Genomic DNA, 27,590 nt, shown 5'->3' with positions numbered 1-27,590 from the left:
CAGACAACCTTGTACCTGCAGGTCACCAGTAACCGGAGCCACTGTACCTTCCCCAGTGGCTCTCCATCCAAACACCAGTAACAATTAGAGCTCCTCTGAACCAGACCTACCCCCGCTGCTGTGACAAAGGACATAATCCCCATTATTTATGCTGACCATACACATATACATCATACACATCATATACATATACATATATTCCCACATTACCCCCATCTTATTCACCCACTTACAAGAATCCCAAATGACAATATACATCACAATCCACATAGAAATCTCTTTTGTTTCGTTTTTTTTTTTTATTATTATTATTATTATTTTATACACGACACTTCCTCCAATCCTTTCTTTTCTCATTTTTTTTTTTTTTTTTTTTTGTTGTAATGGCTCTAAAAATTGAATAACTATACATGCATATAAACACACCAATAATAACAATACACAATAGAAGGGAGGGTGGGTGGGAAGCTGTCATCCAGGAAATGCAAGAGGAGGTAATGGACTCCCACCTCCTATTATATACACCATAAAGCTCCCTCCTTTCCTTCCACCACACTCCACCCCCTAACCAATCACCTTCTTTTCCTCATTGCTAAACGAACCAACACTGTTTAACCCCATCAACTCCCTACCCTCCGGGCTGTCATGTCGCCCCTACACCCTATGGGTTCCATGGCTTTCTCAACTACGTCCCACTCAGGTGTTGCTACTAAATTTAACTTAGAAGCAGAAGTGTAGGCAGAAATCAAATACAAAAGAAAGAAACAAAAAGTCCCTTAAAAATGGGGGCGTTTATAGCAATCTAACAATATATTGGCGAGGAAGTACCCGAGATTATGACCGGTAAGACGTCACCAACGCAATCATAAAATAAAACAAAAATGAGAAGTTGTGTATAATCAAAGAATGCAAAGGGGAGGTCTGACATGTGACTCCTGAATGTTAAATCTGCCTAATTATAGGGTCAGGGATTATATGACGTAGATTTATCATTTTACAATGATCGCAAGAAGAGTAAGCTCAACCACATATCCATTGGGGTTGGCCGCCAGCAAACAAAGGGAAACAATGCGTTATAACTAGTGATGAGCGAGCACTGCCGTACACGGGTGCTCGGTACTCATAACTAGTGATGAGCGAGCACTACCATGCTCAGGGGCTATTATAGAGCAGTTGGACGCTCGCGTCTTGATTACCTTAGAATAATTGAAGTCAGTGGGGGAATCGAGCATTTTTCAAGGAAATTTTCTGGAAAAATGCTCAAGTCCTCCATTGATTTCAATTATACTTGGGTACTCAAGTCGTGCCAGTCCGAGCTTCCAACTACTCTATAATCGCCCCTGAGCATGGTAGTGCCTGCTCATCACTAGTTACGAGTACCGAGCCCCTGAGCATGGTAGTGCCCGCTCATCACTAGTTACGAGCATGGTAGTGCCCGCTCATCACTAGTTAAGAGTACTGAGCACCTGAGCATGGTAGTGCTCGCTCATCACTAGTTAAGAGTACTGATCACCCAAGCATGGTAGTGCTCGCTCACCACTAGTTACAAGTACCTGAGCATGGTTGTGCCCGCTCATCACTAGTTACCAATACAGAGCACGGCAGTGCCCGCTCATCAGTAGTTACCAATACAGAGCACCTGAGCATGGCAGTGCCCGCTCATCATTAGTTACCAGTACTGAGCACCCGAGCATGGTTGTGCTCACTCATCACTAGTTACGAGCACTGAGCACCTGAGCATGGTAGTGCTCGCTCATCACTAGTTACAAGTACTGAGCACCCGAGCATTTTAGTGCTTGCTCACCACTAGTTACGAGTACCGAGCACCTGAGTGTTACATCTCGTGGCTCTCCTGAGGCAAGGACTGAGGCAGTCTCCCATTCCTTGCCTGCCACGAGCGCTCCTGCTCAGCAGCGCCGAAGGTCTGCCAGACTGCACAGTGTGCAGGAGATACCTTCTCAGAGAGGCAGCAGAAGGGCGACACCTAGTGGTTCTTCTGTTACAAGGAGTGAAGCGGTCTCCCATTCCTTTCCTGCCGCAGGACCTCCTGCTCAGCGGCCCCGAAGGTCTGCGAGGTTGCACAATGTGCAGAGGTTTACTGCTCAGGGAAGCAGTGAGACTCCCGTTATCTCTGCACATTGTGAGATCGAGGATCCCGCCTCTATTTCCCAGAGGCAGGAGGGTGAGCATGTGCTATGCGTGGTGGGTTCTGATTCGCCCACTGACGTCACACGGCTTGATGACAAGGCAGGTGACGTGGTGAATCCTGACTGGCCAGGCTGGGACGTCGTGGACCCTGATTGGGTCAAGTCCGTCATCTCCGCCTCGCGCCCGCCCTTGGGTGGAACGACACCTCCTTAAAAGCTCCTTCTGCCATCATGGCGGCGCGCGACTGTCCTTCTATGTTTGGATGTCTGGCAGCGTGCTGCCACGCCACTGCTCAGGCATTACTGTCTTCTGTGGGCTTGGCCCTTGCTGCTTAGGCAGTACCTCGTTTGCAGGCCGTGTTCCTGCCTTGCTGCTCCGGCAGTATCCCCTTCAACAGGCCGTGTTCCTGTCCCAGGTGAGCTCCTCAAGCCTCCACCGGACTCACCTGGTTATTGAAAGCACACGTGCGTGGGCACCTCTGTGCTACCCTCGTGCCATATTTACTCACAGCAAGTTGGGCTGCAGTGTGTACATCGCCCTGGCCAAAAACTGATGCTCTAGCAGGATACAGCTAAACCCCCACTAAGTGGAGGCATCACAGGTGCAGGAGAAGCAGATCACACACACACCTTCATGGAATGGAGGGGAGGTGACTGCTGGATGATAAAACTGCACACAAGTGGCTTGCATAGAGTGCTGTTCACACATGCAGATGACACAGTCACAAACCCGCAGCCTATTAGGTAACGCCCTTCTATTAGATCAGGCGGGCTGCCAAGCCGTACTCCACTGTATATCATGCACGGACAGACACTCTACAATGCAGGGCCCAACAGAAAGGGGCCTGGCTGTATCCTGTACAAACAAAAAAATATGAGGTTTTTGTTGGTATTTATGGCCATAAAACGTAAGCCTACACCCTCGTCAAGGGACCTCATGTCTGTAGGTCCCTACACTAAATATAATAAAAAAAGCAACAAAAAGAGGATAATGTCCTCCAAAAATCAAGTATTACTCACAGCAAGTTGGGCTGCAGTGTGTACATCGCCCTGGCCAAAAACTGATGCTCTAGCAGGATACAGCTAAACCCCCACTAAGTGAAGGCATCACAGGTGCAGGAGAAGCAGATCACACACACACCTTCATGGAATGGAGGGGAGGTGACTGCTGGATGATAAAACTGCACACAAGTGGCTTGCATAGAGCGCTGTTCACATGCAGATGACACAGTCACAAACCCGCAGCCTATTAGGTAACGCCCTTCTATTAGATCAGGCGGGCTGCCAAGCCGTACTCCACTGTATATCATGCACGGACAGACACTCTACAATGCAGGGCCCAACAGAAAGGGGCCTGGCTGTATCCTGTACAAACAAAAAAATATGAGGTTTTTGTTGGTATTTATGGCCATAAAACGTAAGCCTACACCCTCGTCAAGGGACCTCATGTCTGTAGGTCCCTACACTAAATATAATAAAAAAAGCAACAAAAAGAGTACTCCACTGTATATCATGCACGGACAGACACTCTACAATGCAGGGCCCAACAGATTGTTGGGCCCTGCATTGTAGAGTGTCTGTCCGTGCATGATATACAGTGGAGTACGGCTTGGCAGCCCGCCTGATCTAATAGACGGGCGTTACCTAATAGGCTGCGGGTTTGTGACTGTGTCATCTGCATGTGAACAGCGCTCTATGCAAGCCACTTGTGTGCAGTTTTATCATCCAGCAGTCACCTCCCCTCCATTCCATGAAGGTGTGTGTGTGATCTGCTTCCCCTGCACCTGTGATGCCTCCACTTAGTGGGGGTTTAGCTGTATCCTGCTAGAGCATCAGTTTTTGGCCAGGGCGATGTACACACTGCAGCCCAACTTGCTGTGAGTAATACTTGATTTTTGGAGGACATTATCCTCTTTTTGTTGCTTTTTTTATTATATTTAGTGTAGGGACCTACAGACATGAGGTCCCTTGACGAGGGTGTAGGCTTACGTTTTATGGCCATAAATACCAACAAAAACCTCATATTTTTTTGTTTGTACAGGATACAGCCAGGCCCCTTTCTGTTGGGCCCTGCATTGTAGAGTGTCTGTCCGTGCATGATATACAGTGGAGTACGGCTTGGCAGCCCGCCTGATCTAATAGAAGGGCGTTACCTAATAGGCTGCGGGTTTGTGACTGTGTCATCTGCATGTGAACAGCACTCTATGCAAGCCACTTGTGTGCAGTTTTATCATCCAGCAGTCACCTCCCCTCCATTCCATGAAGGTGTGTGTGTGATCTGCTTCTCCTGCACCTGTGATGCCTCCACTTAGTGGGGGTTTAGCTGTATCCTGCTAGAGCATCAGTTTTTGGCCAGGGCGATGTACACACTGCAGCCCAACTTGCTGTGAGTAATACTTGATTTTTGGAGGACATTATCCTCTTTTTGTTGCTTTTTTTATTATACCTCGTGCCATATTCTTGTGACTTCCACTGGCACACGTGTGTGGGCACCTCTGTGCTTCCCCGTGCAACAGGTACACCGAGCCGTGAGATCCCTGCCATACAACCCTCACGGGTTAGGGCAGATCGGTGTACATAGATCGTCTGTGACATTCCAGACGATCGCTAGCAGCAACCCGCTCACTCTTCACCCACCATAGCGGCGGTCCCTTACACCGCACAGTGGACCTTGACCGGCGGAAGCTGTCCATTTCCCATCTTGGCACGCTTCCCCGGGTCCCCCTCGTAACACCTGAGCATGGTAGTGCTCGCTCACCACTAGTTACGAGTACCGAGCACCTGAGCATGGTAGTGCTCGCTCATCACTAGTTACGAGTACTGAGCACCTGAGCATGGTAGTGCTCGCTCATCACTAGTTACGAGTACTGAGCACCTGAGCATGGTAGTGCCCGCTCATCACTAGTTACAAGTGCCAAGGACCTGAGCATGGTAGTGCCCGCTCATCACTAGTTATGAGTACTGAGCACCTGAGCATGGTAGAGCTCACTCATCACTAGTTACAAGTACCAAGCACCCGAGCATGGCAGTGCCCGCTCATCACTAGTTACGAGTACAGAGCACCCGAGCATGATAGTGCCCACTCGTCACTAGTTACGAGCACCCAAGCATGGTAGTGCTTGCTCATCATTAGTTATGAGTACCAAGCATGGTAGTGATCGCTCATCACTAGTTACGAGTACCAAGCACCCGAGCCTGGTAGTGCTCGCTCCTCCCAAGTTACGAGTACTGGCACTCAAGCATTGTAGTATTCGCTCATCACTAGTTACGAGTACTGAGCACCCAAGCATGGTAGTGCCCACTCATCACTAGTTACGAATACTACCCGAGCATGGTAGTGCTCGCTCATCACTAGTTACGAGTACTACCCGAGCATGGTAGTGCCCGCTCATCACTAGTTACGAGTACTGAGCACCTGAGCATGGTAGTGCCCGCTCATCACTAGTTACGAGTACTGAGCACCTGAGCATGGTAGTGCCCGCTCATCACTAGTTACGATTACAGAGCACCTGAGCATGGTAGTGCCCGCTCATCACTAGTTACGAGTACTGAGCACCTGAGCATGGTAGTGCCCGCTCATCACTAGTTACGAGTACTGAGCACCCGAGCATGGTAGTGCTCACTCATCACTAGTTACGAGTACTGAGCACCTGAGCATGGTAGTGCTCGCTCATCACTAGTTACCAGTACTGAGCACCTGAGCATGGTAGTGCCCGCTCATCACTAGTTACGAGTACTGAGCACCTGAGCATGGTAGTGCCCGCTCATCACTAGTTACGAGTACTGAGCACCTGAGCATGGTAGTGCCCGCTCATCACTAGTTACGAGTACTGAGCACCCGAGCATGGTAGTGCTCACTCATCACTAGTTACGAGTACTGAGCACCTGAGCATGGTAGTGCCCGCTCATCACTAGTTACAACAAGAATAAATAAAAAATAAATAAAAATAATAAAAAATACATACAAAAATAAATATAATAAAAAATAAAATAATTTAAATAATAATAATTTAAATAAGAATAAAAAAATAAAATTAAATAACAATAATAAAATAAAAATAATTAATTAATGAATTAAAAATAAAATAATTTTTTTTTAAAAAAAATAAAAATAATATACTGTGATATATGTATGTATGTATATATAAAGTTGCAATCTTAATGCACAACTAGTTCCTCTTTTCTACCATTTTTCATGTTCAGGTACAATGTTTCGCAAAATTCTCACCAACCTGATAGTGTCCCCACGACACATGTTTCTTCTATCCACAGATGCAGCCCGAGACTTAGATCTTTTTATGGATGTCGCCATCAGATTTACTCCATGATTCCGCAGATAAGTCTCTCGTTCTGAAGGATGGAGCAGTGATGCACCACGTCTGGCTTCTACTTGCAACTACAAGGGTCTCGGTAAGACAGGCGCACAAAACTGGCCGTGACAGATTTCCTTTGGTGACACAGAACTTCCTTTTTCCGGAGGGCTAACACCAGGCCATACCATATTTGCTATAAGTTTCCTCCTCTGACAACTTCACAGCAACAGCACGAACCGTATAATACCCTTGAAAATAAAGGAAATTCCAGCCTAACGCTTTACTTTTAAGGTTTGTTACTTCCTCATTCACAAAAAGAGGAACAAACCGGCACGTTCATGTATCTGTGGCCTTACAAGTAATTCTGCACCGAGATATAAGGCATGATATAGATGGCGGGGGGAGGTTTTCCCCTTTTTATGTGACATCGATGTCGAAGAAATTGTACAAGAAATTTTTAGAGTTTGCATTTCTCTCCACGTCACTCTGAGACGGGAAATCACTGCCACTTTGTAATATGTCTTATCAAAGAAATCTACTTCTTTCTCCTCCTGGACTGATCTTATATTCTCATTTCACAGGCTGAATGGGTATTTAGTTAATATAGATGTTCCCATTACTGAGATTGGAGATCACAATTGGTGTCCTATGTGACAGACAGTCATGTGGTTTCTGGCCATAGAAGGTCACAGCGTTTGGCTGCACAGAATGCTCCCTGACTTTCTATTGTTCCTGCTGTCAGTATTCATTGGTATAGGTAGCTTTCCTGCTGGATTCATCTCTCCCCCTTTTGGACGTAGCAGGAGCTCGCCTTCCACCCAGTTGCTGATCATCAGTATTCGCTTGTTGCTTAAATAATTCCTTCTTCCCTGAATTGGTGCTGGTGATATTATTCAGTTCATTTTAGCTCTGGTTGCAAGCAGGTGTCTTGCACTCATATGTAGTAACATTGCTGAAGCTTTCTGAACTCTTGCCTGTGTCATCTGTGGATAAGTAGTTCATGCTTTTTCCCCCATATGTCTTTCTTTAGTGTTTAGTGGGGTTGACGAAGAGCTCATCCGAACTGTTCCCCTATTTAGGGTCCAGCACTAGGGATACCTAGGGTCAGGTATCCGGCTCAGTACATAGGTGCAGAACCTATCTAGGGTGCTGAGGGACCCCATGGACCAACTTTAGGCCATCTCCCAGGGACCAACTTTATGCCATCTCCCCCTTCCCTAGATGTATGGGTCCTTTTACCTTACTTTTTACCACTCGCTTGGTACTTCCCCGTACCTAGCGTGACGGTTGATGCTTGTAAACTTCTATGGAGATGGGGAGGAGCTAGAGGAAGATGCAGACATTCTGCTGCAAGTTCTCCATAGAACCTTATAAGCACCAACTGCCATCTCCTATCACAATAATGGGAAAGTCTGTATTTCCCGAAGACACATTTTTATAAATGAATTGAACAGTTTGATAATAAATGATCAATCCTGGAGGAGAAAGAAGAAGATTCCTCTGATAAGACATATTACAACGTTTCTTATTTTCCCATGTACTATTGATTTATGAAAGAGAATTAAAATGATGGTTACTCTTTATTAATGCTCCCTTTTCGAAGTAGGACATAACAGTACACCTTACGACATGTCCTTAGCTGAACCCTCACCATAGCCTCACATCCAACCTCCGCTGCAGCGGGGGGAACAGCTGATTGGACGGGCTTTTGGGGTTGTACCATCACCGATCTCATACCAATAAACTATCTTAAGGATAAGCCATTGTGATGGTGTGATATTGTGGGTTATGTACCATTTTGTGTGGGTTAATGTTTAGGCGTGGTTCACTGTCCATTATTTGTATTGTTTGTGTGTATATTGTATTGTCTGTAGGTAATCACCCCCTGTAGTGTTCCTGTCCCTAGGTGTGGGGGGAGGTGGGCTTGGAATCCACCTAATTTCTTTGCTTACCTGGGTGGATGAGGCAGTTTGAGAACTTGAAGAGAGAAGGATTGATCCTCTGAGAGAAACTGGCTTCTCAGAGAGACCTGGGCATTTATCGCTTACTGGACTATATTTGTGTTACTGGACTAATTTTACCCTCTGTTTTGTGGATTATGTTATGGACAGTTTTGATTTGCTTGGAATAAATGCTTATTGGATTGTACAGCCATCTCTCGCTCTCTTGATTCTGTGATATAGGAGAAGGACCCTGTCACAGTCATCATTATTAAAAAATAGCACAAAACAGGTGAAACTAGTGCATGCTACGATATATTCCATGGTCTGTATGGAATATTGCTCATGAGCACTAGTATTGATGTCAGGGTGCGGTTCATGTGAAATCCACTAAGCACACTGACAGTGTTTAAAAGGCCTCAGTCACCTTTTATTTGTAGGATAAGGACTAACTTACTGATCACTTCGGGTCCAGCCACTGGGAACCCAATGATCCAAAGAATTGGAGCTCAAAAAAGCTTCCTGTGAATGGAGCAGAGGTTGATGATGTGCACATCTGCTCCACTCATTCTCTTTGGGACTGTGGGAAATAGGTGAACCGTGATATCTCTGGTGGCTCTATTGATATTAAATTAAATGGAGCTATCCATCCATGCTCAAATTTCACCCCCACCCAGCAATCAGTAAGTTATCCCGTATTCCATTAATAAAAGATAACTTAAATGCTTCAGGAAAAAGGAAACAAAAGTTTTGATCAGCTCACCCTTCCTCCATGTCAGCGCACGAGTCTTGCTGCGTAGCAAAGTCCATCAAGGAATGCGATGGACTTGCAAGGAAGCAATGCAAGGAAGAAAGGTCCAGTGCTAGACTTAAATGCTTGGTACCAACTCTGTACTAAAGGCGAGTTTTCTGTTCAAGATCCTCATCTCTTGGCAAGAATGGATAAAGGTAATACGAGTGTCTCTCGTTTTGGAGGATCCATCCTGTCCTGCATTACACAGGTAATCCGAAAATGGGCGCTATGTAATGTTTAATTTCCCTTGTGGTTTTGCTTCAAGGAAGTTAAATAGTTACCGAATTGCTCAGTGTCCAGGACTATCAATAGACCATTATAATAAGTAGCAGAGAATCTCTGCATCGGAAATACAGATTGAAAAATGAGTTTGGACTGGGGCAATGCAATAAGCCGTATGTCGCGGGCGGAGGGGACGCGCTCGCCACGGTCGGGTCCGGGGCTTCTGCTGCTGCTGCTCGGTGGCTCGAGCGGTGGACCGGACCCGGGGACTCGAGCAGCGCTCCTCGCCCGTGAGTGAAAAGGGATGGTTTGGTTAGGGAGATTGTTCGTGACGCCACCCACGGGACGTGGTGATGATGGCACCACCGCTGCTGGTAATGGGGATCCCGGGAGAGATGGTAGGGAGCAGCTAGGATGTTGTCCCCTCCGTGGGTAGGGGGGTTGGTGATCCCGGGGCCCGGTGATGTAACGAGGAGGCCGGATGGCTGGGGTGCAGGGACTGCGCGGCGCGGTGCCGGACGGCACTGGTGTACTCACTCAGACAATCACTGACAGAGTCGCTGGTAAACCAAAACGGCCGGATGGACGGGTCCCGCAGCCGGCTGCAGTGTTGTTGTTGTGCTCTCCCCGGACGGCTGATGGTGGCTGTCTTTTCCTGCACCTTTTAGAAATGTTCTGACTCCTGTGGTTGCCCACCGGTAGTCCGCTCCCTGGCGTATAGGTGCCGTAGGAGCCCGTTTTGCCCACAGGCGCTGGCCCTTGGATCCCTAGCCTGTGGCGGTGGCTGTATATCCTCTCTGGGTGGACGGTTGCCTTCAATCGGGACTTGGTTGTTAGGAAACCCCTGGGGTTCCTGTCACATTCGGATTTGACTATTGACGGCGGCTCCAAGCCTGGTCGGGGTCCGATGGCCCTGCCTGTGTGCTTAGCTTCACTCCGTTCCCCGGTCCGGTACCGGCGGGCCGACGCCCGACCCCGGTCCTTACAGCTCTGCGGAGTTCCACCAACTCCTGCAGATTGCCACCATCGTCTGCCAACCTTGCTGTCAGTGCCTGGGCTCCAACCCAGACACCCAAGTGTTCACTCCTCTCACTTTCACCTCCAAAACTAAACTGACACTTTTCCCGCCTCCAGGCCTGTGAACTCCTCGGTGGGTGGGGCCAACCACCTGGCTCTGCCCCACCTGGTGTGGACATCAGACTCTGGAGGGAGGCAACAAGGGTTTTTGGTTGGCTGGTGTAACTGCCTAGGGTGGGGGTGTGTGTATGTTGGTATGTATGTGACTACCTGACTAATCCAGAGGGACTTTGTAATTTCTACTAACTTTAAGAGACAGAAATGGTCACCTTCTATAAAGAACATATTACATCACGTGCATTGGCTCACAACTCTGAAATTAAGGTGTTGGGTAACAGAAATTCATGGTCTAAAAAGTTGCCTGAGTCACAATTGAAAATAATTCACCCAAAAGGACATAAATTCAAAGAAAAAAACTCACTAGAAAAAAGCCACCATTTTGACCTGAGTTACAGTAGCTGGTGGCTTTTTTCTGGTGAGTTTTTTTTTGCCTGAGTCACAATTACAGGTACGTTAGCGGGTGTGAACCCGCTGATCCACGGACTGAGCTTACCCTGATTGGGCATGACAAGGTGTCTAGCGGGTCTTCACCAGAACCTCTGATGGTGAGGGTGGGCTAGGCTGTGGGTAGACACCAGGTACCACTCCAGTCCCCGATACTGCAGGGGTCAGGGACACAGGCACGGGATGGCAAACAGGATGGGGCAGGTACTGGCGACATGCAAGATGGGGTCAGAATAATGGACAGACAGCACACTGGTGTATAAGCGGAAACTGACACACTAGGAACCTAATTGCTCAGGCACCTCCCTACTGAAGGGGGGAAGGTGCCTTAATTACACAGCGGGACAGTGCTGGGACGCCGACATTACAATATCACTCTCTTCATAGATGAAATATAAAAAAGCAACAAAAAAGAGGAATACATATAATAACTTACAGCAAAGATGGAACTGCAGCTGTACGTTACCTAGGCCAAATGCCTCCTGCATCCTGCTGGATACAGCCTGCAGGATACAGTTAAGCCCCCACTAGAGGGAGGCCTCACAGGTGCAGGAGGAGCAAATCACACGCATACTTCTAAACATGGAGTGGGCGATTGCTGGATGGTAAATCTGCACACTGATGGCTTGCATAGAGCGCTGTTCACACATGCAGATGCACAGTCACAAGCCTGCAGCCTATTAGGTGACGCCCATACTATTAGATCAGGGCGGCTGCACTGACACACTAGGAACCTAATTGCTCAGGCACCTCCCTACTGAAGGGGGGAAGGTGCCTCAATTACACAGAGACTCTCAGCCATTGGCTGGGGATACTTTAGAGGTGGGGAAAACGCACGCATGCCCAAAGAATGTTGTGAGGAGACCTGCGTGACATGTACAGGCACTGATGTCTGGAGGCAGGAGATAGACAAGATGGAGACACAGAAGGCCAACTGCGGTGGTGAGTACGTCAGAGACGGCGTCCCTGTTGAGAGGAAGCAGTGGGACAGTGCGGGGACACCGACATTTCAATATCACTCTCTCCATAGATGAAGAACAACACAATGCACCTGGAGTGTTTTTTTTCTACACTTAAATAAAAAGTTGCTCTTTTTTGTGCAACATTTTGAAAAAGATGCAACATTTGCTCAAGTCACAAAAAATGGTTAATAACAGGATAAAAAAAGGCCATTTTTGACTTTGCACCAACTTCATAAACTGTGTGCACCATTTTGATGACTTTGGTGCAATATACGTCAGCAAAAACCACAAGATAAAAAAAGAAATGAGACTTTAAAAAAAAAATGGAAGTGATAAATCAGAACTTTTTTTTTATCTTGCGGTATTTTCTGATGTTTATTGTGCCAAATTCATCAAAATGATTTACGCTGTTCATGAATATGGCGCAAAAGTAAAAAGATCGGGTTTTTTCTTTTTCCCCTATTATTCTTAACCATTTTTGCAACTGGACCAAAAAGTCGCATCTTTCCAAAATATCGCAATTTTTCTTTGGGTGTAGAAAAATCATCTGGGGTTGTGTTGGAGAAGACCGGAGTAGAGTTGCACTAAATTTTGCAACTTTTTAACAAGTTTGTTTAGTGCAAACAAAAAAAGCACAAAACTAGACAAAAATTAGGCACAAAGGCAATGATGAATGGGGTGTAAGTCTATTCTTATAGGTCCTGTGTTTCATCATATTTGGACACATGGATATCACAGGTGCACAGTTTCCCCCCCCCTCATCAAGCTACATTTCTACAATTAATTTTTGGTGAGGTTTTCTGCACTTATTTAAATTTGGCTACTTGCAGTTTTTACATGCATTTTATTGAGTTTTTGGCATTGGGCCAGAGATTTCTATAAGGGTACGGTTCCACTAGCGTATAGTTACAGATATGCTATTTTAACGCCCCTGAGCCACTCAGGGCACTACGAGGAACTGCATCCTCACGGGGATACAGGACCTACCCCCTGGGACCTGGAACACCAGTGCCAGCAACACCTAGACACACCAAAATCCTAGTTTTCACTCCACACCAGGGGTAATTGGCTAGTTGGACACAAGGGGATGGCCACCTAGAGGGCAGAGCCAGACCAGAGGTACTAGACAACCTGGTAGGAGGGGACTGCATGAGTCTGTAGTAGTGAGTGAAAGTGGAAAGACGTGCCTAGAGCTGGGTCTTGTAAAGGTGACCCAGGGGCACAGGAGAGTGGTCACCAGGGCAGGTACACCAGAGTACCGCTGGGACCAGAGCACCGACGGGGCACAGAGCCCTAGTTGAGGCGTCAGTTTCATACGGCCTCAAATACCTGCACAGTGAGGGGACCTGCACAGACCTAACTGACCCACAAATCTGGGGGGCACCAGCAGTAAAGCAAGGATCAGGGTTCGGGACACAGACCAGCCATACAGGGTCCACACTGCCCGCCGTACGGACAAGGAGACTGCCACAAAAAGGGACAGTTGGGTCCCAAACTGCTCCATGCTACAGGGACCCAACCACACTGAGGGTGCCGGGGACAGAGCAACCGAGTCATCAACTGGCACTGGAAATAGAGGGACCTGAACCAGCCGTCCAAGGGTCAAGAGTGAGTAGAGACTGTTAAATACAACCCACGGTGTGGCCTCCCTTATTAACGGCGAAAGACTCCATCTTACATCTCCCTGGGCTCAGCCTTACCTGTGGAGGGCCTACTACCACAGCTGCCATCACCACCAGCCCTAGAGATAATCAACTCAGCAGCGGCGGTTCCACCATATTAACCGCAACTCGCAGGTGGCGTCACACAAATGACTTTAACCTCCCCTGTAAATACTCCCCATTAAAAAGCACCCAGGGCACAGGACCGGGCAACAGCCACAAAAGTGACATTCCCCAGTTATACACTGCCCAGGACCGAGTACCCCATTCACTGGGCAACACACTGACAACCCTCTGCTGCGTGCGCCAGCCGAGGGTCATACAACTGTGATCCGATCAGGGAGGGAGCACTTTCTCCCCATCTCCTCCGCTGTCTGTCTCTGCTTACATCGCACTGCACTCGGATGACATGCGAGTGCAGTGCAATGTTTTACACGCTCCCCTAGATTTCTATGGGGGTGCGTGAGCCGAGACTCGCTGCCAAACGCAGCATCCTGTGATTCATTACGCATGCCATTATGGCATGAGAAATGAATCGCAGATGGACACTGCCCCATAGTTTTGCATTAGAGTGAAATTCGATGTTTTAGCAGATTACACTCGTCTGTGCAAAACGCAAGTGGAACAGAACCCTAAATCCCATCCTCTGTGCGGAAGCTGTAAGATGCTGTGTTTTTGACTCAGTGTAAAATACACATTGTCAAAAACATTAACCTAAAATTGATCGTGGGAACGGCCCCCGTTCTGCTGGAAACATGCAGTGTCACAGTGTCAGCCGGCACCGCTCGCCTATAGAGCAGTCATGAGGTTTCATCAGTCACATGATGTAACCGGTGTTGGGTGAGTAACCCGGCGCACTGTAATTTAACCACTTCAGGACGTGGCCTAGTTTGGACCTTTCTGTAAAAAGAAAAAAATCTTTCCTTTTTGTGGCATCATGTTTTGAAAGCTATAACTTTTTTTTATTTTTCCATTGTCGGAGCGGTGTAAGAGCAAAATTAGTTATGTCTTTCAATGTTTTCATGCAATATGCATGCCCAAACACTGCACGGTACTTCATAAACAAAGAACGCCCAACGCAAAGTATGTACGCCTCTAGGGTCAGCATATTTTCTTTCTTTTGTATGTTTTGCTCATAAATCTGCATTATGTTATCTTTAAATGAATGTCTAGTGGACATTAAACACCTTATTAATGTCAGTAGTGATGAGCGGGCACTACCATGCTTGGGTGCTCGGTACTCGTAACTAGTGATGAGCGGGCACTACCATGCTCGGGTACTTGTAACTAGTGATGATCGAGCACTACCATGCTCGGGTGCTCAGTACTCGTAACTAGTGATGAGCGGGCACTACCATGCTCAGGTGCTCTGTACTCGTAACTAGTGATGAGCGGGCACTACCATGCTCGGGTGCTCTGTACTCGTAACTAGTGATGAGCGGGCACTACCATGCTCGGGTACATTTTTAAAGCCAAAAAATTCTATATTTTTTCATATATGTTAACTTATTTTAATATTTTAGTTAATCTTAGAAACTAGAATTTTTTATGAACTTTATTGTTTTAGCTATGAATCTTCTCGTGTGAACGCGCCGCAGCCAGGGCTTCCTTTTTTACCATGGAATATGTATGATTAAAAAATCTTTAGAGGTACAAGACATAAGGGGGCTTTACACGCAACTACATTGCTAACGAGATGTTGTTGGGGGTCACAGAATTCGTGACGCACATCCGGCCTCGTTAGCGATGTCGTTGCGTGTGACACGTACGAGCGACCGCTAACGATCAAAATTACTCACTTTATCGTTGACGTTGACACGTCGTTCTAATCTCAGATGTAGTTGCTGTTGCAGGACGCAGGTTGTTCGTCGTTCCTGCAGTAGCACACATCGCTACGTGTGACACCGCAGGAACGAGGAACATCTCCTTACCAGCGTCCACTGGCAATGAGGAAGGAAGGAGGTGGGCGGGATGTTCGACCCGCTCATCTCTGCCCCTCCGGTTCTATTGGGCGGCCGCTTAGTGACGCCGCTGTGACGCCATTGTTCGGCGGCCACAGCGATGTCGGTGAAGAGGTAATTGTGTGTGACGCTGCCGTAGCGATATTGTTCGTACGGCAGCAATCACCCCATGACGCGCCACCGACGTGGGCGGGTGCTATTGCTCGCGACATTGCTAGCGATGTTGCAGCGTATAAAGCCCGCCTAAAGCCAAGACACGTCTTGCTTTTTTTTTTTTTTGGTCACTGATGAAAATGGTTTCATTGACATATAGAAAAATTCCATTTATAACTGACATTTATATACTGATTTTCTTTGCAGCACTGAGTTCTCCATTGCGGCCGTATTGCTACTCCTGTGAAGGAGATCATTACATTGTGAAGCATTGCAGCATATCGTAAAAGCGATCAAGTTCCCTAGAAGGTATAAAAAATAAAGTGCAAAGCTAATAAAAAAAACTTTTGGGACATAAATCTAGAAAATAAAAAGGATAAAAAGTTTGATTTTGCCACCACCACACTGAGCTGAAGACTCATGTTTGCGAGGTGTTTTTACTGAACAATAAGCATAAAAGAAAAAATTGCGGCTATTTTTTTCACTATTTCACCGAACTTACCGTTTTTTCTCATTTGTTTTGTATATTATAGGGCAAAATTAATGGTGTCATTAAAAACTACAATTCACAAGATCTCATAAGGTCATGTGGATAGAGGAGTAAAAAAGTGATGACTATTAAGGGGGCTTTACACGCTACGATATCGTTAATGTTTTATTGTCGGGGTCACGTTGTTAGTGACGCACATCCGGCGTCATTAACGATATCGCAGCGTGTGACACTTACCAGCGACCTTGAGCGACCTCAAAAATGGTGAAAATCGCTCACCATGGAGAAGTCGTCCCAAAACCAAAAATCGGTAATGGTTGATTATCGATGTTGTTCCTCGTTCCTGCGGCAGCACACATCGCTGTGTGTGACACCGAAGGAGCGAGGAACGTCTCCTTACCTGCCACCGGCCGCAATGCGGAAGGGAGGAGGTGGGCGTGATGTTACGTCCCGCTCATCTCCGCCCCTCCGCTTTGATTGGCCAAATGCTTAGTGACGTCACTGTGATGCCGAACGTCCCTCCCCCTTGAGGGAGGGATTGTTCGGCAGTCACAGCGACGCCGCCGACCAGGTATGTGCGTGTGACGCTGCCGTAGCGATAATGTTCGCTATGGCAGCGATCACACAATATCGCACACACGACGGAGGCGGGTGCTTACACGCTCGATATCGCTAGCAATTGCTAGCGATATCGTAGGATCAAATTTTAGGGGCCAAGCTCTGTCCATGGGAGAACTGACAGCACTTAAGGCCCCGTTACACGCTGCGATATATCTGACGATATGTCGTTGTTGTCATGGTTTTCGTGACGCACTTTCGTCGTCGTTAGCGACGTCGTTGCGTGTGACACCTACGTGCGACTCTGAACGATCGTAAAAATAGCGAAAATCGTTGATCGTTGACACGTCGTTCAGTTTTAAAGTGTTGTTTGTCGTTTCGAACGCAGTAGACATATTGCTACGTTTGACACCCTGCCAACGACGAACAACATCGTTAGTGCGTCCGTCATCAGCGACGGGCGTGTCGTTACGAACAATGCTCCACGTCTCCTCCGCTCTGATTGGTGTCATGCCAGGGTGTATGCTATGGACGCTATACGCCTCTGTCTTTTCCGGAATCGTTGGGAGGATTGCTGTGTGACGGTGTCCACGCGACTGCCTTGGTCAAACAATATATCGTTGAACGATGTAGCGTCGTTTGTGAGATGTGTACGTGTGACCGCTACAATACAACCTATGAGCGATCTTGGCAAATCGTAACAACGATCTGGGCGTGTCACATTGCTAGCGATATCGTGTGTAAAGCGGCCTTTAGATTGTATGTTTTTTTGTTTTTTTTTAAATGAGTGCTATTTTTTTAAGGACTGGATTTGCATGAAAACAATTGAGCATGGACTGCAGTAGTTTCTTCGGTAGTATTGATGAGAATATTCCAGTCTATGGGTGTGCAAAAAAAAAAAAAAATCGGATCCCATACAAAATCATCATCTACATTACCATATATACCACCTGTATGTTCCACAGCGCTTTACAGACGTAACCATCTCTGTCCCCATTGGGGCTCACAATCAATTTCCCAGCGCTTTGCACACTTGATCATCTCTGTCCCCATTGTGGCTCACAATCTAAATTCTCTATCACTATGTCTTTGGAGTGCGGGAGGAAACCGGATAACCCAGAGAAAACCTACACAAACACGGGGACAACATACAAACTCCTGTAGATGTCGTCTTCGGTGGGATTTGAGGGGTTAAAGCTTGGAATGAGGTGTTGATAAACGGGTTCCTGGTCTATTATATCTAGAGCTGGAAAGTGTGTCTATTCTGTCCTTTGTTAGAGTGTGATCATTCTGGCCGAAAAAACAGAAACTTTGCCTAGAGCGACCGAGGAGATGTCGGAGGAATTTCCTCCATACAAATAAGCCATTGTAACTCATCTTTAAGACATCATAACCAACAAGTAGTCTACCAATACATCATACCTAAGATTTGTCTGCTCGCGATTCTTGCCAGCTGTCTACCTGGCATAAAGAATCCAAAAATGTGCAACTTATACACTGACAATCCAGGTTCAGGGCCTAGAGATTTAGAGGGGTTGTTCATTTTGGAAAATCATTTTCTTATATAAACTATTAGGTATTTTAAAATTAAGAAAACAGAATCTTCTGTTCAAGATTCTCATATCTTGGCCAGCGTGTTATGTGGTTAGAACAAATATCTGTCCTATCCCATATTATACAGATAAGCCATTGATTTGATTGTACACTGTGTAATTCTTTATTTCCCCTGTGGAGGCGCTGCAGAAAAATTAAACACCTACTGCAAGGTTTCCCAGAGATTACAGCTGATCGCTGCAGAGGGAGACTTTATGAACAGCCCTTTGTCAAGGTAACGATCTCATAAGTAGGGAATCAGTCCTTTTTAAAGGGAATTGGTCACCAGGTGTTTTGTTATCCCATTTGAGAGCAGCATGATGTTGGTGAAGAGACCCTCATTCAAAGGATGTGTCACTTACTGGGCTGCTTGCTGCAGTTACGATTAAAAATTGTTTTATCTGCTGCAGATCTAACAGTTCTCTGAGTGCTGAGATCTGTATAACTGTCACAATGTAAATGTGACTGCAGGATTGCGAGAGACAGAGGGCTCCTATACTGTCCCTCACACTTGGGGACCCTAGGCTATCTCTTACCTCAGCATTACCCCTGAAGATGGAGACGCCGAAGTCCCGTTCCTTGCTATTTTCCTGACCAGATCTAATCTGTCTCCCCCTAGAGAAGGAAGAGGCAAGAGTATGATGGAAACACAGATTAAGACAAATAGGGGAAAGACAAAACTCAGATGCACTGCAAACTCACAGGAATAAACAGTAAGAGACAAAGGAGAAAAGCAAGAGCAGGAAGGTAGCAATAAAAAGTCACTAAGGGTTAACACCACAACCGCTCACAGCAACAATACACAACAACCATCAAAGTAAGTCTGGATCGCAACACCTCACCAGACCAGTATAGGAAAGCTATAGCTGGCATTAATGGAATAGTCCAGCCAGCATATATAGAAGGGGAGCGAACGTGACTGTCCCCCCCACAGTATGTGATCAAAGAGATTAGTAAGCAGCCCAGCAGAGATTAACTCTCACTTGTCTTCCTAAGGCCTTCCTAAGGCCTCTTTCACACGTCGGTGATTTTGGTACGTATGTGCAAGTTTTTATGTGTACCAGAATCACTGACATACACAGACTCATTATAATCAATGGGTCTGCACACACATCAGTGATTTTTCACTGACCATGTCTCTGTGCGGCATACGCGAGTGTCTGTGATTGCCGCACGGAGACATGTCCGTTTTGTTCTGGCATCACTCATGTCCCACGGACCACACTATGGTGTGATCCCTGTAATTTGTACCAGAAAAACACAGACATTGAAAATAAAAAGCACTTTCACCCAGCGCTGCTTGTTTCCGGCCTCTGCTGCCTCTGCTTCAGAGCTGGCTGCTTATTCTCATGCATATTCATGTATGCAGCCACAGCCGACCCGGAAGTAGCTGCAGCGGGGGCAGAAACACAGCAGAGTCGAAGAGTTCAGCAGGAGCAGGTGCAGGTGAGTGTACGTCCATGTGCAATCATGGATAACGTATCACAGATTGCACATGGACAACCCACGTGTGCCGTGAATCATGGAACACGGACGGACATATGAGTTTTTTACACGTCACTGAAAAACGTCTGTGTTTTTCACTGACATGTGAAACAGGCCTAAGGGCGGCGTCACGCTACGATATATCGGGCGATATGTCGTCGGGGTCACTTATTCCGTGACGCACATTCGGCATCGTTAGAAATATCGTAGCGTGTGACAGCTACGAACGACTGTTAATGAGCAAAAATACTCACCTTATCGTTGCTCGTTGACACGTCGTTCATTTTCATATCGTCGTTCCTCCTTCTGCGCGCCGGTTGTTCGTCGTTCCCGATGCAGCACACGTCGCTCCGTGTGACACCCCGGGAACGACGAACACAGCTTACCTGCGTCCCGCTGGCAATGCGGAAGGAAGGAGGTGGGCGGGATGTTACGTCCCGCTCATCTCCGCCCCTCCGCTTCCATTGGGCGGCCGCTGTGTGACGTCGCTGTGACGCCAAACGTTCCTCCCCCTTCAGGAAGAGAATGTTCGCCGCCCACAGCGAGGTCGTTCGGGAGCTAAGTACGTGTGACGGGGGTAAACGACTTTGTGCGCCACGGGCAACAAACTGCCCGTGACGCACAAACGACGGGGGCGGGTGCGATCGCTCATGCGATCGCACGATAAATCGGTGTGTGTAACGCCGCCCTAAGTGGTACTTTCCACACTACGACATCGCATGCCGATGGTAGCGATGCCGAGCGTGATAGTCCCCACCCCCGTCACAGATGCGATATCTTGTGAATAGCTGCCGTAGTGAACATTATCGCTACAGCAGCTTCACATGCACTTACCTGCCCTGCGACGTCGCTCTGGCCGGCGACCCGCCTCCTTCCTAAGGGGTCGGGTCGTGCGGCGTCAGAGCGACGTCACACGGCAGCCGGCCAATAAAAGCGAGGGGGCGGAGATGAACGGGACTTAAACATCCCGCCCACCTCCTTCCTTCCTCATTGCAGCCGGGATGCAGGTAAGGTGATGTTCCTCACTCATGCGGCTTCATACACAGCGATGTGTGCTGCCGCAGGAACGAGGAACTACATCGTACCTGTCGCTGCAGCGACATTATGGAAATGCCCGACACTACACCGATCATACAATTTCGACACTTTTGCGCTCGTTAATCGTATTAAAAAGGATTCACATACTCCGATGTCGACAACGACGCCGGATGTGCGTCACTTTCGATTTGACCCCACCGACATCGCAGCTGCGATGTCGTAGTGTGCAAAGTACCCCTAAGTCTGTGTGTTGATGCCTGCATTTCCCTGTGCTGATCACAGACATCAGAGAAGTTAAGAGGCAGAGTGCTGCGTAGAATCTGTAGTTTCTACAGATCCTGTTACCGCCATCACATCACAGGGGATGCCTGGAAAAATCTCCTTGTGACAATAACCCCTCCCACGTTAGCAGCTTTCTGTATATACTGTGCATAGGCAGAAAGCAGCCAATCAGTGGTGGGACAGATTGGATTAGATGGCAGAAGGTTTATTAGTTATCTGGTGATAATCTCCTGCTGATAAAACATTGATTTTATAAAAACCACAGCACACAGACTAATAAGTGACACATCTCTGGACTCAGTGTCTCAAGCCCTACATTTTGATGATCTTCAATTAGGTAGCAGAAACCTGTTGCAAGATTCCATTTAAAGGGCTATTCCACCAAAAATACATTTCTAAAACAGATCAATCAGTATTCCTTTTATATACAACAAAATAATTAAATTATGCTCCTGGAGGTTTTTGGATCTGTTTGTGGTGCCAGGAGTTAGGCCTATTGGGCCATGTCCCTACGTGCAAAAACGTTCCACTACTTTGCAATCAGTTATACAGAACATCACGTGGTTCACAGTTTCAAGAAGTTGCTAAATCCAGTCCGGCAGCAAAATAAAAGCAAAAACAGCTTAAAACACGTCTTTTCTGCTACTCATTTTTCATAAATCGTCCATATGTATGATGAAAATGGCAGCAGTGCAGCCCGAGTATCGTCCACTGTGCTAATACACAAAGCTAGAAGATTCCTAAACAAAACATCTTCTTTCAACATGAGACGTATTTGACCACAAGGAATTACTCAGACCACAGCTGCCAGCTTTATTAAGAACCTGCAATGTAAGGTCCTGTTCACATGAATAGTAGTTGCCTCCGTTTCCGGATGCATTTTGGGATCATAAAATGGAAAATGTTTCAGTACAAGGTTCATTTCCCTGATCGGGAATGAAACATGTTTGCACAAAGTTTTTTTGTCTGGCCAAAAAAAAAGATATGAAATGGTTTTTTTTTCAACATTAAAGTATATGCGGATGATAGCGGACAGTCACTCGTTTTGTAATTTGTTTTTTAGCACTAACTGACAATTCAGAGACCTCCACGGTAGAAAATACAGATCAAACACAGATACAAGACAGGAACCATACACAGTAAACATATATTTTTTTAAAGGACTTGTTCACTACTTTAATATGGATGGCTCATCATTAGAATAAGTCATCAATGTCTGATCGGCTAGAGTTCAACATCCCGCATCCTCGCTGATCAGTCGTTTGCAATGCCGGTGGGGGCAGCAGGCGGTTGGAAATGCTCAGTTCTGCAGCTGCATTGTCAACTGATAGCGGCCCTCACCTTCAGAAAGACCATACACAGTTCTCCAGCGATGCCCTAGGAGTGCCGAACGCCTAAGGAGGAAAACCCGCACACCAGAAAACTTCATACACTACAAGTTCATGTTAAGAACCTACAACGCTGCCCTTCACCTCGCCAAACAGACCTATTTCACCACTCTGATCTCCTCACTATACAACAATCCAAAAAAGCTCTTTGACACCTTTCATTCCCTCCTCAGTCGCAAAGCACAGACCCCTATCACAGACCTTCATGCTGATGACATGGCCTCGTATTTCACAGAGAAAATAGAAAACATCCGCCCAGGGCCGGATTAAGGTTGGTGGGGGCCCCTGGGCAGAAAATCTGGTGGGGGCCCCATAACGTTAACATTTTTAGCCGTAACAGTAGAGCACGAACTGTAGCATTTAGATATAAATCCACTGAGCATGGATCGTATCCTGTTCTGCCACATTCAGATTTACACTTATACACAGAAAATAAAGTTACTCATATTTTTTTATTGATCCCAATGTTAAGACAGCCAAGTAATAGTAAAAATAAAGAAAGGGAAAGTTCTCACTGGCAGCAATGGTTGCTGAAAATCACAATGTGCTCTCTATTGTATTGTCTCCGGAGTAGTACATAGCAGCTGGTGTCTGTACACGGTATGCCATACACAGTATCAGAGGTGGATCTAGGTTTTCCTGTCCATGGAGTAGGAGTTCAGTTTGGCGCCCCCTTCTATACATGGCTTATGCGGTTTGAGTAGTTGTCATGTGACATACTCCATTTTCACACTTGCCACGTACCGATGAGCTGCTCTTCCTAATTCTCTCGATGTTCAGTGAAATACTACAGCCCATAAAGAGAAGCAGGAAGAGAAGCTAATTGTGACTCAAAGTATTAAAATGACCTGCAAGTGGTCATGTGACCACTTCTAAAATTAGCAAGCAGATCTGAATCCTTACATTGAGTATATTACAGGTTGTTGGATTGGGCATGCTACGGGGCTTACTTTTATTATTAAAGGGGTTGTCCAGCTCGACAAGGAAAATTTGTAGTTATATGACTACAGACTTCAGAATTCTCACAGCTTGCGGACTGCACACTGTCATGATTTTCCCGTGCCATGAGCAAGTAGTCATGGGACTGCAAGTATGCGATTTGCTTACTTCCGGCCACATTCAAATTAGACGTCTGCAGCCTCACTCAATAGTTACATGCCCTCAAGCTCTCACTGCTGGCATCGGAGAGTCCTGACAGTGTGCAGTGTGCACACTGAGGATTCAGAAGTCTGCAGTCACATAGAAACTATCATCACAAACCTGGACAACCCCTTTAATGCTACTAACATAATGTAGAAACCCTTGCGGTCATGTAATTTTACAAATCATGGCTTGCTACATGTGTACAGGATCAGAATCAGTAAAATGTACATAAATACACTGTGTGCAGAATTATTAGACAAATGACTATTTTGCTCACATGATACTTTTTATACATGTTGTCCTACTCCAAGCTGTATAGGCTGAGAGCCAACTACCAATTAAGTAAATCAGGTGATGTGCATCTCTAATGAGGAGGGGTGCGGTGTAATGACATCAACACCCTATATAAGGGGTGCTTAATTATTAGGCAACTTCTTTTTCCTTTGGCAGAATGGGTCAAAAGAGAGATTTGACGGGCTCTGAAAAGTCCAAAATTGTGAGATGTCTTGCAGAGGGATGCAGCAGTCTTGAAATTGCCAAACTTTTGAAGCGTGCTCACCGAACAATCAAGCGTTTCATGGCAAATAGCCAACAGGGTCGCAAGAAGTGTGTTGGGCAAAAAAGGCGCAAAATAACTGCCCATGAATTGAGGAAAATCAAGAGTGAAGCTGCCAAGATGCCATTTGCCACCAGTTTGGCCATATTTCATAGCTGCAACATTACTAGAGTATCAAAAAGCACAAGGTGTGCCATACTCAGGGACATGGCCAAGGTAAGGAAGGCGGAAAACCACCACCTCTGAATAAGAAACATAAGATAAAACCTCAAGACTGGGCCAAGAAATATCTGAAGACTGATGTTTCAAAGGTTTTATGGACTGATGAAATGAGAGTGACTCTTGATGGGCCAGATGGATGGGCCGAGGCTGGATCAGTAAATTGCAGAGAGCTCCACTCCGACTCAGACGCCAGCAAGGTGGAGGTGGGAACTGGTATGGGCTGAGATCATCAAAGATCAACTTGTGGGACCTTTTCGGGTTGAGGATGGAGTGAAACTCAACTCCCAAACCTGCTGCCAGTTTCTGGAAGACAACTTCTTCAAGCAGTGGTACAGGAAGAAGTCGGTATCGTTCAAGAAAAACATGATTTTCATGCAGGACAATGCTCCATCACATTAATCCAACTACTCCACAGCGTGGCTGGCCAGTAAAGGTCTAAAAGATGAAAAAATAATGACATGGCCCCCTTGTTCACCTGATCTGAACCCCATAGAGAACCTGTGGTCCCTCATAAAATGTGAGATCTACAGGGAGGGAAAACAGTCCACCTCTGGGAGCAGTGTCTGGAGGCTGTGGTGGCTGCTGCACGCAATGTGGATCGTAAACAGATCAAGCACTGACAGAATCTATGGATGGTCGGCTGCTGAGTGTCATCAGAAAGAAAGGGGGCGATATTGGGCACTCATTTTTTGGGGTTTTGTTTTTGCATGTCAGAAATGTTTATTTCTAAATTTTGTGCAGTTATATTGGTTTACCTGGTGAAAATAAACAAGTGAGATGGGAATATATTTGGTTTTTATTAAGTTGCCTAATAATTCTGCACAGTAATAGTTACCTGCACAGACAGATATCCTCCTAAGATAGCCAAAGCTAAAAAAAAAACCCACTCCAACTTCCAAAAATATTAAGATTTGATATTTATGAGTCTTTTGGGCTAATTGAGAACATAGTTGTTGATCAATAATAAAAAAAATCCTCTAAAATACAAAATGCCTAATAATTCTGCACACGGTGTACAGCACCAGAACCAAAAGCAATACCAAAATACATCACTAGCACCCTCATCACTAAACGAATATATCACCAGAACCATCAATACATGACTACAGTACCAAATTTACTACAACAATATATTGTAATGTCACATCCCCATATACATTGGTATCACATGAATTAACAACTCCCAGTATGTCCTTAACAATTGTAAGAAAATGATGAGAGTTGTTATCAGTATTCATCAGACTTTGGACCATACAGGAACCACAGTCCTGATGAGAAGCATTGAGTATCACACACATACAGTTACATCCAGGTACCTTGTAGGTGACATCTTCCCTGATCGGAGTCATCTTATTCTTTCTTCTCCATCTTGTCCAGACGTCATGATGACTTTTCACATCTACAGCTCCCCTCTGCAGACCTCCCGGGCCTTCTGCAGCACATCTCAACATTATGCCCTTAAAATAAATAGCAGAATGATTATAATGCTCCTAAATATAAATATATGACCTACGCTGTGCGCCTGAATAAATAATTGCCCCTCACTGTGCTCCCTGCACAAAATGACCCACACAATGTCATTCTTATGGTACATGGCCTCTTCTTTCAGTACTGGGCCCCCTCTTCACACCGTCCTCTACATTGTGTACCCACTATACCTCCAAATGTCTATACTGTGCCCCCTCCTCACACTCCCCCTCCTGAGCTGTGCCCTCACAATGTCCCCCATGCTATCCCCTCTCTATACTGCCCTCACCCTCAGTACCAAAATCACTGAAAGTGCAACTCAATCTCACATTCCCCCTCTTCAGCATACTGTGCCCTCCATACTGTGCCCTCACACTGGCCACCATGCTGCCCCTTCTCTATACTGCTTACCTCCTTCACTATACAGTCACTATACCGCACCTCAGTCTCACATTCCCCCTCCTCAGCATACTGTGCCCTCCATACTGTGCCCTCACACTGGCCACCATGCTGCCCCTTCTCTATACTGCTTACCTCCTTCACTATACAGTCACTATACCGCACCTCAGTCTCACATTCCCCCTCCTCAGCATACTGTGCCCTCCATACTGTGCCCTCACACTGGCCACCATGCCGCCCCTTCTCTATACTGCCTACCTCCTTCACTATACAGTCACTATACCGCACCTCAGTCTCACATTCCCCCTCCTCAGCATACTGTGCCCTCCATACTGTGCCCTCACACTGGCCACCATGCTGCCCCTTCTCTATACTGCCTACCTCCTTCACTATACAGTCACTATACCGCACCTCCGTCTCACATTCCCCCTCCTCAGCATACTGTGCCTCCATACTGTGCCCTCACACTGGCCACCATGCTGCCCCTTCTCTATACTGCTTACCTCCTTCACTATACAGTCACTATACCGCACCTCAGTCTCACATTCCCCCTCCTCAGCATACTGTGCCCTCCATACTGTGCCCTCACACTGGCCACCATGCTGCCCCTTCTCTATACTGCTTACCTCCTTCACTATACAGTCACTATACCGCACCTCAGTCTCACATTCCCCCTCCTCAGCATACTGTGCCCTCCATACTGTGCCCTCACACTGGCCACCATGCTGCCCCTTCTCTATACTGCCTACCTCCTTCACTATCCAGTCACTATACCGCACCTCAGTCTCACATTCCCCCTCCTCAGCATACTGTGCCCTCCATACTGTGCCCTCACACTGGCCACCATGCTGCCCCTTCTCTATACTGCCTACCTCCTTCACTATACAGTCACTATACCGCACCTCAGTCTCACATTCCCCCTCCTCAGCATACTGTGCCCTCCATACTGTGCCCTCACACTGGCCACCATGCCGCCCCTTCTCTATACTGCCTACCTCCTTCACTATACAGTCACTATACTGTACCTCCGTCTCACATTCCCCCTCCTCAGCATACTGTGCCCTCCATACTGTGCCCTCACACTGGCCACCATGCTGACCCTTCTCTATACTGCTTACCTCCTTCACTATACAGTCACTATACCGCACCTCAGTCTCACATTCCCCCTCCTCAGCATACTGTGCCCTCCATACTGTGCCCTCACACTGGCCACCATGCTGCCCCTTCTCTATACTG

General features: G+C 46.7%; 1 protein-coding gene across 3 annotated transcripts in view; it reads right to left on the bottom strand.

Annotated features, from left to right (window-relative positions):
• Window positions 1-27,590, bottom strand: part of SH3BP2 (SH3 domain binding protein 2) — a 131,936-nt gene that overhangs the window by 49,197 nt on the left and 55,149 nt on the right. For 2 of the 3 annotated variants that reach the window (XM_075333017.1, XM_075333056.1), the window contains exon 1: window positions 6,380-6,545. The exons of the other annotated variant lie outside the window; for it this stretch is intronic. In XM_075333017.1, the coding sequence (XP_075189132.1) occupies window positions 6,380-6,459 (80 nt within the window). In that variant the 5' untranslated portion in view covers window positions 6,460-6,545. Of the gene's footprint in view, window positions 1-6,379; window positions 6,546-27,590 lie in introns of those variants that run through there. 3 annotated transcript variants of the gene reach the window in all.

The sequence above is a fragment of the Anomaloglossus baeobatrachus genome, chromosome 1, assembly GCF_048569485.1.
Source record: "Anomaloglossus baeobatrachus isolate aAnoBae1 chromosome 1, aAnoBae1.hap1, whole genome shotgun sequence".
Lineage (NCBI taxonomy): Eukaryota > Metazoa > Chordata > Amphibia > Anura > Aromobatidae > Anomaloglossus > Anomaloglossus baeobatrachus.
The sequence above is the reverse complement of the archived record's forward strand: the minus strand, read 5'-3'. Positions and strand labels throughout refer to the sequence as shown.